Raw genomic sequence first — 14,486 nt, forward strand, 5'->3', positions numbered from 1 at the left:
TACTGTATTTAATATATATATATATATATATATATATATATATATATATATATATATATATATATATATATATATATGTGTGTGTGTGTGTGTGTGTGTGTAAATGGTTAGTTTTATCATGCGTAAGCAGATGCTGTTTCGTTGCAAATTTATAGAAAAATAAGTTCTATATTTTTACAAAAATTGTTTACTAAGAATTTCTAGTTTATTCATCTATTACAGGGAAGGTTTACCTCTTTCTCAACCTCATGTATGGTGATGACGTTATGTGTTCATGCGACGTGCTGCCGATAGGGGGCAGCATTGTCACCAGGTCATGTGACGTCAGGCCAGTAGGGGGCAGCATCGGCTGTAGACTTGAGAACAAACACGGAATCGGAAGTGACGCTTTAATGCTGGTAGATTCAGCTCCTCTCGTCGTTGAGGATTAGATCGTCCCGGTGCAGAGCCGTGGTATCAGAAGTGTTGGTCTATGATGAGTTCTCCGGAGGGCATCCGCGGGACCAAGCGACCTGTCTCTCCGAGCCACGTGGGTCCTCGTGTTTCTATTGGTCACCTCCTCTGCAGAGTAGACGGTCCGCGGGGTGCAGCAGTCTCAGCTGTTCGGGGTTTGAGTCTCATGTGTTTGTGTTGTCTGTAGTGTAGTGTGTACAACTCGACTTTAAGTCAAAGTATTATATATCATTATTGGTTAAACCTCTTAATTATTAAATTAAATGACTTCAACACAACAGGAACGACCCCAAATAACACTGGGGTCCCCAATGTTTGTTAAAGCTGCAATCCAGAGGGTTTAATTGTATACAATTACAATATGATCCATTTAATCTAGTTAAAATGTGTGTTGTATGTCTTTATGTAGTTTATAAGATGCATTGCACCGGTTTCAGAGCAACTGTCCGGTCATTGGGCCGTCCTCTGAGCAAGTCTCCATCTAAGAGACGTTCTGAAAGGGTTCCTGATGCCCGGCCTCTCTCCTCAGGACGGCTCCACCCAGTGGGGAGGCGCCGACCTCGGCAGCGATGAGAGGAAGCAGAAGTTTCTGCGGTTGATGGGAGCGAGCAAGGTGCGTTACCTCCTCCCCAAGCCCGGTACCTCCTCCTCCCCAAGCCCGGTACCTTCTCCCCCCCAGCCCGGTACCTCCTCCCCCAGCCCGGTACCTCCTCCCCCAGCCCGGTACCTCCTCCCCCAGCCCGGTACCTCCTCCTCCCCAAGCCCGGTACCTCCTCACCCCCAGCCCGGTACCTCCTCCTCCCCCAGCCCGGTACCTCCTCCCCCCCCAGCCCGGTACCTCCTCCTCCCCCAGCCCGGTACCTCCTCCTCCTCCCCCCCAGCCCGGTACCTCCTCCTCCCCCAGCCCGGTACCTCCTCCTCCTCCCCCCCAGCCCGGTACCTCCTCCTCCTCCCCCACAGCCCGTTACCTCCTCCTCCTCCCCCACAGCCCGGTACCTCCTCCTCCTCCCCCACAGCCCGTTACCTCCTCCTCCTCCCCCCCAGCCCGGTACCTCCTCCTCCCCCAAGCCCGTTACCTCCTCCTCCTCCCCACAGCCCGTTACCTCCTCCTCCTCCCCCACAGCCCGTTACCTCCTCCTCCTTCCCCACAGCCCGTTACCTCCTCCTCCCCCCCAGCCCGGTACCTCCTCCTCCCCCCCAGCCCGGTACCTCCTCCTCCCCCCCAGCCCGGTACCTCCTCCTCCTCCCCAGCCCGGTACCTCCTCCTCCTCCCCCACAGCCCGTTACCTCCTCCTCCCCCCCAGCCCGGTACCTCCTCCTCCTCCCCCCCAGCCCGGTACCTCCTCCTCCCCCCCAGCCCGGTACCTCCTCCCCCCCCAGCCCGGTACCTCCTCCTCCTCCCCAGCCCGGTACCTCCTCCTCCTCCCCCACAGCCCGTTACCTCCTCCTCCCCCCCAGCCCGGTACCTCCTCCCCCCCCAGCCCGGTACCTCCTCCTCCCCCCCAGCCCGGTACCTCCTCCTCCTCCCCCCCAGCCCGGTACCTCCTCCTCCCCCCCAGCCCGGTACCTCCTCCTCCCCCACAGCCCGGTACCTCCTCCTCCTCCCCCCCAGCCCGGTACCTCCTCCTCCCCCCCAGCCCGGTACCTCCTCCTCCCCCACAGCCCGGTACCTCCTCCTCCCCCACAGCCCGGTACCTCCTCCTCCTCCCCCCCAGCCCGGTACCTCCTCCTCCCCCCCAGCCCGGTACCTCCTCCTCCCCCCCAGCCCGGTACCTCCTCCTCCCCCACAGCCCGGTACCTCCTCCTCCTCCCCCCCAGCCCGGTACCTCCTCCTCCCCCCCAGCCCGGTACCTCCTCCTCCCCCACAGCCCGGTACCTCCTCCTCCTCCCCCCCAGCCCGGTACCTCCTCCTCCCCCACAGCCCGTTACCTCCTCCTCCCCCCCAGCCCGGTACCTCCTCCTCCCCCACAGCCCGGTACCTCCTCCTCCTCCCCCCCAGCCCGGTACCTCCTCCTCCCCCACAGCCCGGTACCTCCTCCTCCCCCCCAGCCCGGTACCTCCTCCTCCCCCACAGCCCGGTACCTCCTCCTCCTCCCCCACAGCCCGGTACCTCCTCCTCCCCCACAGCCCGTTACCTCCTCCTCCCCCACAGCCCGGTACACTCACTTTTGCGGACCACCTGATATGCAAACGCTTAACATTTAGAAAAACAGGAGAAATGGCTGAGCAAAGAGGGCCAGCTGGGGTTAATACACCACCTACAGGACGGCCCTGACCACTGGGAACCACTGGGAACCACTGGGAACCAACAGGGAACCACTGGGAACCACTGGGAACCACTGGGAACCAACAGGGAACCACTGGGAACCACTGGGAACCACTGGGAACCACTGGGAACCAACAGGGAACCACTGGGAACCACTGGGAACCAACAGGGAACCACTGGGAACCACTGGGAACCAACAGGGCTGCTTATGATACCAGTGTGTTTATCTAGCAAACACAAATGAGAGAGAGAGAGAGACAGACTGTCCATCCGTCTGTCTGTCTTAACACTGAGCCGTCTGTCTTAACGCTGAGCTGTCTGTCCGTCTGTCTTAACGCTGAGTCGTCTGTCTGTCTGTCCGTCTGTCTTAAAGCTGAGCCGTCTGTCTGTCCGTCTGTCTTAACGCTGAGCCGTCTGTCTGTCTGTCCGTCTGTCTTGACGCTGAGCCGCCTGTCTGTCTGTCTGTCCTTCTGTCTTGACGCTGAGCTGTCTGTCCGTCTGTCTCTCCGTCTGTCTTGACGCTGAGCTGTCTGTCCGTCTGTCTTAACGCTGAGCCGTCTGTCAGTCCGTCTGTCTTAACGCTGAGCCGTCTGTCCGTCTGTCTTGACGCTGAGCCGTCTGTCTGTCCGTCTGTCTTAACGCTGAGCCGTCTGTCAGTCCGTCTGTCTTAACGCTGAGCCGTCTGTCTTGACGCTGAGCCGTCTGTCTGTCCGTCTGTCTTGACGCTGAGCCGTCTGTCTGTCCAACAGAAGGAGCCCACTGGACGCCTGGTCATCGGAGACCACAAGTCCACGTCCCACTTCCGCAGCGGTGAGACCCCCAAGACTCACCTGTACTCCGGGGGGCGTGGCTACTCACTGTTTTCTATACGGGGGGGGGGGGGGGCTCACTGATTTCTGATTGGCCGGTCTGGTGCCAGGGTGTAGTGCCTGTGGTTTGGTTCTAGTGAGTGTAAACAAAGGCGTGGCCGTTGACCACAGACCCTCTGACCGGTGTCCTCTCTCAGGGACTGAGGACCAGAAGATCCGAGGGGAGCTGGAGGAGCAGTATCACCAGGGGATGGACGGGAAGCTGTCCGGACGCAACCGCAGGCACTGGGGGCTGGGCTTCAGCCAGGTGAGGGCTGTGGGCGGGGCTTCAGCCAGGTGAGGACTGTGGGCTGGGCTTCAGCCAGGTGAGGACTGTGGGCGGGGCTTCAGCCAGGTGAGGGCTGTGGGCGGGGCTTCAGCCAGGTGAGGACTGTGGGCGGGGCTTCAGCGAGGTGAGGACTGTGGGCTGGGCTTCAGCCAGGTGAAGGCTCTGTGGGTGGGGCTTCAGCCAGGTGAGGGCTGTGGGCTGGGCTTCAGCCAGGTGAGGACTGTGGGCTGGGCTTCAGCCAGGTGAGGACTGTGGGCTGGGCTTCAGCCAGGTGAGGACTGTGGGCGGGGCTTCAGCGAGGTGAGGACTGTGGGCTGGGCTTCAGCCAGGTGAGGACTGTGGGCGGGGCTTCAGCCAGGTGAGGACTGTGGGCGGGGCTTCAGCCAGGTGAGGACTGTGGGCTGGGCTTCAGCCAGGTGAGGACTGTGGGCGGGGCTTCAGCCAGGTGAGGACTGTGGGCGGGGCTTCAGCCAGGTGAAGGCTCTGTGGGTGGGGCTTCAGCTAGGTGAGGGCTCTGTGGGTGGGGCTTCAGCCAGGTGAGGACTGTGGGCGGGGCTTCAGCCAGGTGAGGGCTCTGTGGGCGGGGCTTCAGCGAGGTGAAGGCTCTGTGGGCGGGGCTTCAGCCAGGTGAAGGCTCTGTGGGTGGGGCTTCAGCCAGGTGAGGGCTCTGTGGGCGGGGCTTCAGCGAGGTGAGGGCTCTGTGGGCGGGGCTTCAGCCAGGTGAGGACTGTGGGCGGGGCTTCAGCCAAGTGAGGGCTCTGGGGGCGGGGCTTCAGCCAGGTGAGGGCTCTGTGGGCGGGGCTTCAGCGAGGTGAGGGCTCTGTGGGCGGGGCTTCAGCGAGGTGAGGACTCTCCTAATGCCTTGCTTCTGTGGAAGGGCAGTAACCAGTGTTTTCCCTTTTCATCAGGGTTGGTTGGCATGGAGTGGATGTTGGCAATATATATGATTATTAATCTTAGTGCAGTTTAAGAGTAACAGTAACTTTAACAGGGTTCTCAATAACGCCTTCGTTTCCCCCCTCCCCTTAGATAACGATGGATCTAAAGGCATGTGCAGATTGCGTTGCACATGAATTATGATCTACAAGTAGATCCATAGTTCCTAGGGGCTTAACACCTGCAATCACCCTCCCCCCCCACCCTGTCACCTGGTAGGCGGAGTCTTTCCCGTCCGAAGCGGCGGAGAACCAGACCAAAGCAGAGGAGCCCAGGACCCCTGCAGGGGGCGCCGTAGAGGGGCCAGCGGGGTCCCCGGGGAAGGCCTCACTTCCAGAGCCAGAGAGCCCCTCCTCAGAGCCTCCACAGTCCGACGACAACGACGACGACAAGAAGAGTCGGAGCTACAAAATGGCCTTTGTCAAGTCCACATAGGACCGGGCTCTCTGGCCCAGGAGGCTTTTGAACATTGTTTTTTGTTGTTTTCTTAATGAGTGGTACCTTCTTTGATCGGTTACTCGTTTCAAAGCCTCAAGCCTATAAAGCAGCCGGTTCTGAGGAAACGTCTGAATCTGTTAACGTTGGACACTCTACTCCACTGCTCAGTGTGTTACCGTGTCAGAAGTGACCTGCCAACTTTTAGATTATTTCAATGTTTTTTTTGTAATGGGTGGCATGTGTAACCGGCACTAAGCAATAGATACACTTGAATATGTGTAGAAACTGGAGAGATCAATAAATGGAGGTAGCAGCAATTTGCTGCTATCAGATAAGGTGTGTTCAGCGTTATTCACTTCAGACTGTTCTCCATGTGCTCCTGCATCAGGTGTGCCGAGCTGCTGGCTAAACGGAAACCACAAGAGCAATTGGTGGGGGGGCACATTAAGGCCCTTACTTAACCAAACCAAAAATGCAGTGTTTGTGTGGGCTGCTTAACTGAGAATACAGCCACAGCGAAGTGGGCTCTTCGTCTAAAGACACCAGTCGTGGTGAGATGCTGTCTCTCAGGTGGTATGTTTGACTTATTGTAGTAAGCAGTGCTTTGGGGGAGGAGGATCAGGCTAGTGGGGAGTTACTGCACGTACTGCGGCTATCGAAGCCTTATGTGCATGTTCCCATTTGGTCGCACACCTGCGTCAAGCCAATATCTAATCAGGTCTTTTAGATGAGGTTCAAATTCAATACAATCAGCAAAGAATTGAATTGATCCCAGCAGGATCTCATTTTCCAGAGCAGTCCTACCATCTGCTGCTTGTCTGAATAAGTCTTTAAAACAAATGATCACAAGACCCTGGGTTCGGAGAGCAGGCATTAATATAAAATCAGTACATGAAGAACGCTGAGCTCTTCATAGTGAGGATGGATAAGAATCAATAAGTTAGAACAGACCATGAGTATCTAACACTGTATGTATCCAATATTGTAGAATGAATCAATGAATAATGTGTCCGGAGGAAATAACTTCTTAATAACTTAAGGTATTGAATGTTTTCTAGATGTAAAGCCTTGATAACAGCATGACCCAAGACAACCATTCATTACTGCAGACAACCGACATCGACAAAATGTACAAAATGATCTTAGAATAAAACCACATTTTTAATGAAACAACCCTTCCTATTATAAACCTTTGGCTTTCCTTTTGAACGTGTGTCTGCATTAGAGCAAAGCCTTAAGTAAAGCACAGTGACATTTGGCTTGGGAGTGATCACAACACACCTCAACATTGACATAAGAATATTGATCCAATACATTAATCATTTAATCAGAAAAATAACCACTATTTCAGATTGTTATTGAGTTATAAAAGTCTAGATTGTGAAACATTGATGTGGCGTGAAGCTTTTCACTCGTAGCATAAGGCACTATTATCATCATGAGTGCAAAAGAGTGCAAAATAAGAACAAGGTAACTTTTATAACTTAAAGATACAAATAGCTACTATTTGAAGGCTGAAGAGCAGAGGAAGAGGAATTGGGAGCACAAACATCTCTGCCACGAGAGGGTCAGCCTTCAGCCAAGAGCAGTCTCTAATCCATTGGTCCCGTATGGCGGTGGGCACACAGTCAACCAGGGGAGCTGCCGTCATGCTGAATGCATGACGTGTGATTGACAGGCAAGTTGACTTCCCAAAGCCAATCGGGACAAATGTGGGGATTGGTCAGAAATGAGACGGGTGCCCAGAGAGCACCCGACACATAGCATTACATAGCATTACTTACTATTAATGGAGGCTCTTAGAGCTTAACTACAGTAGCTTAAAGTTAAACATTACTAATTCTGACTAGGAATACTTCATCTTGGTCTATATTTTAAATATGTGTAGCAATAATAGTAATTATATCAGTAATCATGATCAACTAATGATTAGTTCATCCGTCATTTGCACTTCCACGTGCACGGGCCTCCCACGTGCACGGGCCCCTGAGGCTGACCACTCCTGACTCAATCAGCCTTCAGTTGTCTGCCGTTGCTCTCGCTGAAAGACAAGAACACGTCAACATCAAGTCAATGGGAGTCCCACTGGAAACATGTAAATATAATGCTGGAGGAGTAATCATGACCAGAGCTACACCATGAGGAGAATCGAAATAAAGAATAGAAAAACACAGCATACAAATCTAAGATGATCATAAAGACTTGAAGAAAATATTTTGTACAATGATTTATTACTCAATTTAATATGTTAATGATGATAATTGTAATTGTGTAATTTGCTGAAACTTGTTAAAGTTAAACTAGTAAACACAGCTATGAATGTGTTATTCTATGGTGACATTGGAGCTCCTCCTTAAAGCAGCCATCGATCTCTCAGAGCAACAGAGGATCCAGCAGTACAATCCCAGAGCAGGGATCTAAGGGATGTGCAGTCATTGATCTTCCCTTCTCTTTATTAAATTCTTTATTAAAAGTCTTAAAAAGTCTTCTGAACCATGAGAAAAGTGGAAAATACCTTTAGTAAAACCAAGCCAAAGCACACAGAGTGAAACTATTTTGTCGATTGGATTACATCACCACCAATACATGATTATAATTCCTGCCTCCAGCAAAAAGTCCGATGAGCTCCTCCCACGGACGGCAGAGGAGCCCAGGGGACATTTTGTTTTCAATAGGTACACATGGTGATGACATTACACACCGCACGTTCACATCTCTCATGCTCTGAGTCTGTGCCCATTCCCTGAAGAAACCCAAACAGCCCGGACATCAAACCACAACACCAAGAATCCCAGGAAGGGTTACCTACCAGCAGTCTGTCCGGGCGTCCGTCTGCACAGCATGCAACAACACACCACACGACACTTATTCATAGATGAACCTCCAAACTGTTATTATGATGCACAGTCGGTATGGTAGCTTACCACATTTCAAATGTGTGTTTGACACGTACAATTGGTCACCTTTCTGCATCTAAATATCTAAAAACTACAAGACCTACTTGAGTTGCATGTTAATGGTGTCATATGTATGGAATCAGATTTATGTCAATATAGAACTTCTTAAATATCAAACAAATGAAGAATTAAGAATAAGAGTCAGTCAGTAGACCTTAACGGTTCTCGTTGACGGTAGAATTTGCAATTCATGAATACTGCTTCCCATCGTTAGTTGAAACTATAAAAAAAAACATCTAGTAATCTACTATCCCCAGAGACTAATTTATAGCAATATACCTTCATATAATGTTGTACATTAAAGGTGCTTCAGGTAGGATCCAAGAGTCATTATTGGAGATAATTTGTAGAAATGGCCAATAGCCATCAGTCTGATATTAGTTTGTGAAACGGGCTGTGAGAATGTGTGTTTCTAATTCGCCGCAACTTAATGTATCAGCAGTTTCTGACCAATCAGGGCTTCTCTTCCCTGAACGGTTTGGATAATTAATCCTGCTTGTTCATCACCGATGTGTGAATGCAACAAATTGCTAATCTTGCTTTCCTGCTCTCTCCAACTCTCAAATCATACCTGCAGCCCATTTAAAGTGCAGCACGATGTCCGAGTGGACACCCCTCAGGACACATGTGGGAGCATCTGTGTGTAGGCATGTTCGTGCGTGCGAACACACACCTGCAACCAGCTTGCTCTTGCGTGAGGCCTCAGAGGCCAGAGCTTGGGAGACGCTCATGATCCTCTCCTGCTGCTGCAGCACCGAGTCCAGCTCGCTGAAGTCCAGCGGGGCGGGGTCCAGCGAGGTGGGGTCCAGCCAGGGGCCCAGGGCCGGCTGCAGGCTGTGGACACTGCACACACACTCATGGGTTGGGTTGGGCAGCATACCAACACACACACATGCACACACACATGGTGCGCTGGGGGGGAGAGTGGGGTGGAAGGTGCTGGGGGTTGGACAGTATAGACTGGGGGGTTGGACAGTATAGACTGGGGGTTTGACAGTATAGACTGGGGGGTTGGACAGTATAGACTGGGGGGTTGGACAGTATAGACTGGGGGTTGGACAGTATAGACTGGGGGGTTGGACAGTATAGACTGGGGGGTTGGACAGTATAGACTGGGGGTTGGACAGTATAGACTGGGGGGTTGGACAGTATAGACTGGGGGGTTGGACAGTATAGACTGGGGGGTTGGACAGTATAGACTGGGGGGTTTGACAGTATAGACTGGGGGGTTGGACAGTATAGACTGGGGGGTTGGACAGTATAGACTGGGGGGTTAGACAGTATAGACTGGGGGTTGGACAGTATAGACTGGGGGGTTGGACAGTATAGACTGGGGGTTTGACAGTATAGACTGGGGGGTCTCAGGGGGTTGGTCAGTGTAGTCTAGGGTTTAGGGGGTCTCCCCATTCAACAGGGTTCCTGTGTCATCCTTGGGCAGGTTGACTATGACCCTTGACCCGACCGATGAAACTCAGTAGCAGTAGTGGCTTTTACATTGTCCGCTAAATATATTAAAAAACGAATATTTGAGGTATCTTTTCAATCTTATTATATTACCTTGAGTCAGTGGAGGGCCCCTTGGGGCTGGTGGGGGCCACTGCTAAGAGGTTCCACTTGAGACCATTTAGCCTTTATTTAGGGAACTCATTTCACCACCAGATGTGACCTTGATCAGCCAAGCTATGAAAAGTCAGCCTATGGTGACGTCACACATGTGTATAACACTTAAACCTTAAACATAACTATGTATCCATATGACCCGGGGGTCTGGGTCTGACCCGGTGGTCTGGGTCTGACCTGGAGGTCTGGGTCTGACCCGGTGGTCTGGTTCTGGGTCTGACCCGGAGGTCTGGGTCTGACCCGGTGGTCTGGGTCTGACCCGGTGGTCTGGGTCTGACCCGGTGGTCTGGTTCTGGGTCTGACCCGGTGGTCTGGGTCTGACCCGGTGGTCTGGTTCTGGGTCTGACCCGGAGGTCTGGGTCTGACCCGGTGGTCTGGTTCTGGGTCTGACCCGGAGGTCTGGGTCTGACCCGGTGGTCTGGGTCTGGGTTGGAGGTCTTGGTCTGACCTGGACTTGGCCAGCAGGGTCCTGATCCGCTGGGCCCGGTGGGAGCGCTTCTCCAGCTCCTCTGGACTCTGGGGTTCGTCCGGGTCCGACTCCACATAGCGTTCCGGGATGGGGACCTTAGGGGGTCTGGAGAGCTGAGGGGGGACGGGGACCTGGTCAACTCAGACCGCTTACTACAGAGAGAGACCTACTGTATCCTATTAAAGAGACCTACTGTATCCTACTACAGAGAGACCTACCGTATCCTACTACAAGGAGACCTACTGTATCCTATTACAGAGACCTACTGTATCCTACTACAGAGAGACCTACTGTATCCTACTACAGAGAGACCTACCGTATCCTATTACAGAGAGACCTACTGTATCCTACTACAGAGAGACCTACTGTATCCTATTACAGAGAGACCTACTGTATCCTATTACAGAGACCTACTGTATCCTACTACAAGGAGACCGACTGTATCCTATTACAGAGACCTACTGTATCCTACTACAAGGAGACCGACTGTATCCTATTACAGAGACCTACTGTATCCTATTACAGAGAGACCTACTGTAACCTATTACAGAGAGACCTACTGTATCCTATTACAGAGAGACCTACTGTATCCTACTACAGAGAGACCTACTGTATCCTATTACAGAGAGACCTACTGTATCCTACTACAGAGAGACCTACTGTATCTTATTACAGACGTATCTTATGCATCTTATTACACAGAGACTATCTACTATATCTTATTAAAGAGAGGCTTCTACTGTATCTTATTACGGAGATTTATCTACTGTATCTTATTACAGAGATGTATCTATGGTACCGTATTACACAGAGACATATCTACTGTATCTTATTACACACCAGACGTATCTACTGTACCTTATTACAGAGATGTATCTACTGTATCTTATTACACACCCGACGTATCTACAGTACCTTATTACAGAGATGTATCTACTGTATCTTATTACACACCAGATGTATCTACTGTACCTTATTACAGAGATGTATCTACGGTATCGTATTACACAGAGACATATCTACTGTATCTTATTACACACCAGACGTATCTACTGTACCTTATTACAGAGATGTATCTACTGTATCTTATTACACACCAGACGTATCTACAGTACCTTATTACAGAGATGTATCTACTGTATCTTATTACAAACCAGACGTATCTACAGTACCTTATTACAGAGATGTATCTACTGTATCTTATTACACACCAGACGTATCTACAGTACCTTATTACAGAGATGTATCTACTGTATCTTATTACACACCCGACGTATCTACAGTACCTTATTACAGAGATGTATCTACTGTATCTTACTACACACCAGTATCTACTATCTCTACTAGATCTAAATGGTCCAAGATTCAAGTATCCATCTATGACCTCCACCAGGGTCCTGGAGGACGTTAGACACAAGTGCAGCTCAGGCTAATTCATCAGGGGTTTGCCGTTCAGGGCTACCTCTCGACTGAGGTCCAGGTCGTAGTCCACCGGCTCCAGGTCCGTCTCTCTCACGACACAGGAAGGATACATCCAACCCGCTGATTGGCCGCTGCCTCTCTCCGTCCCCTGGCCCTCGTCGCTCTGGCCTTCGGCCCCTGGCCGCTCCTCTCGGGGGTCGAACCCCTGGAGGGGAGGGATATCCGGGCGGCGCCGGGGGCCCAGTTCACAGGGCGGACCCCCTGACTGATGCACGGGCTCCCATGGAGGAGTCTTCAACGTTCACATTAGAGAATAAGAATGAGTCTGATGGGAGGTCCAGCTGTAACCGCCTCGTCACCAAGACCGCAGCGTGGGTGGAGAGAGGCTCCACACCGCACGGTTCATTGACTAACAATTAACTCAATACTAACCAATGAATCTACAGCAAAAATAATAACAACATGACAGCCTATTACATAGTAACGAAGGGTTGATGACGGTGAGCTAAGGGACAGTACAGCGAGCTGAATAGTTTCACACCATTTCAACTGCTGGTGAACGATATGCATTCATGTGTGTGCATGAAACTGAGCAAGTGAAGATTGGAGCACGAAAGCCATGCATGCAATCCTCCCCTCGCATCGCTGGAACACACTGACCAACAGCATCCCATGCCTGGTCCAGCACACGGGTTAAACAGAGAAGAGAGGGGGAGGAGAGGAGGAGGAGGAAGAGTGGAGGTGAAGAGAGGAAGAGGAGGGAAGGAGGAGAAAGAGAAGAGAATAAGAAGAGCGAGTGGAAGGCAGGAGATGCTGAGGAGAGGTGAGATGAGGAGTTGAGGAGAGCCAGCCAGTGATCCCGAAAGTGTTGACCAAACCCCTTTCTCAGAAAATACAGAAAATATTTTGAAGCAAGAAACGCTTTTTATTGTCCAGTGCAAATGTCTACATGTTGTTATGTTAAAACAGTGCTGAAAGGAGTGGTGTGCTGCGTTACAGTTTCATGAGAATAAGCCGTTTACTTTCCTTGTTACTGCTGCAATGCTAACACTCAACACAGCGGCTATCTACGTCCTCACCCCGACAGATATAGTCTGTTTATAGCAGTTAGTTCAGTCATTCCCAGTTTCTAACTATGAAAGATACACCGGGAAGGTGTAGTCATTTAAAATTCATAACTGAGATGGACAAATGCACCAATATTTCATATTCAATATTTCAGGATTCCACAATTCAATCAGATCTAAATCATCCTTACATTTTTGTGCAAATATGTAACAACATGTTTTACGTGTACTCTCTAAGGATTCTAATACCACCCAGATATGCATTCTCTAGTTCAAACAGTGCATTTCAGCCTGGTTTGTCTGTCCTCCATGTTAAAGCAGACATGAGCACGCTCTCTCTAGGAGAGACTGGCTGGAGCACCAACCTCAGTACAAAAGTCTGGACAACAAAGTTGAGACATCTTGTTTTTAACTAAACAATGTGAAAACGATGTGATCATATGTGGGTGCAGGCAAGTAAAAAATAGAGTAAGTGTAAGAAAAAGTGTAAACATGTTTCAATGTTGATGTAATTATGGCAGATAAAATAGTACATTTAAAAAGCATCTCTGGTTTCGGTCTAGAAAAAACTAGAATCTATTGAAGGTATTAGGTATTAAAATATTCAACAATTTGATGGAAGTGAAAAAAATATCGCTCACTGTATGCTTCAGGTTAATAAAATAATTTCATGGAAAATGTAAATGATTTATTAACAAACTAGTAATTGTATATACTAATATACAATTGGCAATCTATTATTATTTGCATTTTCCTTCTGTGTTCCTGAAGGTCATTAAGCATCTTCATCAGGTGACACCAGCTTACCATAGCCTACAGCTAAAAGCATACAGAATCAATGTTAAACACAAGCCATCTCCAATACGTAAGACGAGAACGATCATTTACTGCGTCACATCGGACGATGTTACCCCCTTCAGTGGGGATGCTTTGGCCATGTTTGGGTGGACAGCTGCTGCCTGTTTTAGTGACGCGTCAGTTATTTGACTTTGGCTAGTCAGGTTCATGGTCTATGTGCTGAAAATCACATTGTGAGATTCTGGGTCAAATTTGAGCTGATTGCCAATGACAGAGGGACGGTCTCGGGGTAAAGAATGTGGAATGAAGGTGCGGGCAGGGTTGGCTGCACCCCTGCCTTGGGCCTGAAAGGAAAGGTTTAAGGTGCGCTAACACCAAAAGCTAATTAAATGCGAATGGCTCGGTGCGAATGACACAGTTCACGCAGATTTCATGGGATTCTACTCGCGCAAACTAAGCAAAATCGTCCTCATTTGCACGTTCACTCAAGTTGAAATATTGGAACTTTGGCGGGATTTCTCAGATTCGCAGAATACGCAATCCTCCAGACACAACCTGGGATTAATGTTCAAGACATTGAGTTGAATAAGTGGAACTACACTGCAAAGGAGGCTAGGGTTAGCTAACACCAGCAGAGGGTTAGGTAACACCAGAGGGTTAGCCAACACCAGAGGGTTAGCCAACACCAGAGGGTTAGCCAACACCAGAGGGTTAGGTAACACCAGAGGGTTAGCTAACACCAGAGGGTTAGCTAACACCAGAGGGTGTTAGCTAACACCAGAGGGTTAGGTAACACCAGAGGGTTAGCTAACACCAGACGGAAAGCTAACACCAGAGGGTTAGCTAACCCCAGACGGAAAGCTAACACCAGACGGAAAGCTAACACCAGAGGGTTAGGTAACACCAGAGAGTTAGCTAACACC

The 14,486-nt window shown here is 50.3% G+C and overlaps 2 protein-coding genes across 6 annotated transcripts in view; one reads left to right on the forward strand and one right to left on the reverse strand.

Moving 5' to 3' along the window:
• The first annotated feature begins 395 nt into the window (after positions 1–395).
• cUnh11orf58 (chromosome Un C11orf58 homolog) lies at positions 396–5,565 on the forward strand. Its single transcript, XM_079744056.1, has 5 exons — positions 396–529; positions 983–1,066; positions 3,469–3,529; positions 3,726–3,835; positions 5,012–5,565. The coding sequence occupies exons 1-5, from the start codon at positions 473–475 to the stop codon at positions 5,225–5,227; spliced, it is 528 nt and encodes a 175-aa protein (XP_079600182.1). The 5' UTR covers positions 396–472; the 3' UTR covers positions 5,228–5,565.
• An 807-nt stretch (positions 5,566–6,372) lies between these two features.
• LOC307081036 (pleckstrin homology domain-containing family A member 7-like) overlaps positions 6,373–14,486 on the reverse strand; it is a 134,289-nt gene continuing 126,175 nt past the window's right edge. For all 5 annotated transcript variants that reach the window (XM_079744051.1, XM_079744049.1, XM_079744048.1 and 2 more), the window contains 5 exons: positions 11,739–11,990; positions 10,256–10,389; positions 8,861–9,030; positions 8,040–8,062; positions 6,373–7,271 (listed from right to left, as the gene is read on the reverse strand). In XM_079744051.1, coding sequence (XP_079600177.1) covers positions 7,242–7,271; positions 8,040–8,062; positions 8,861–9,030; positions 10,256–10,389; positions 11,739–11,990 — 609 coding nt within the window. In that variant the 3' untranslated portion in view covers positions 6,373–7,241. The remainder of the gene's footprint in view (positions 7,272–8,039; positions 8,063–8,860; positions 9,031–10,255; positions 10,390–11,738; positions 11,991–14,486) is intronic.

This window comes from Pollachius pollachius (assembly GCF_949987615.1).
Source record: "Pollachius pollachius genome assembly, chromosome: 9".
NCBI lineage: Eukaryota > Metazoa > Chordata > Actinopteri > Gadiformes > Gadidae > Pollachius > Pollachius pollachius.

What these genes read in the sequence shown, in the direction of transcription:
- cUnh11orf58 (XM_079744056.1), top strand. Translation starts at nt 473, where the DNA reads ATGATGAGTTCTCCGGAGGGCATCCGCGGGACCAAGCGACCTGTCTCT. An exon ending in GACCTGTCTCTCCGAGCCAC is followed by an intron (nt 530 to 982) that starts GTGGGTCCTCGT and finishes CTCTCTCCTCAG; the next exon opens with GACGGCTCCACCCAGTGGGG. An exon ending in CACGTCCCACTTCCGCAGCG is followed by an intron (nt 3,530 to 3,725) that starts GTGAGACCCCCA and finishes GTCCTCTCTCAG; the next exon opens with GGACTGAGGACCAGAAGATC.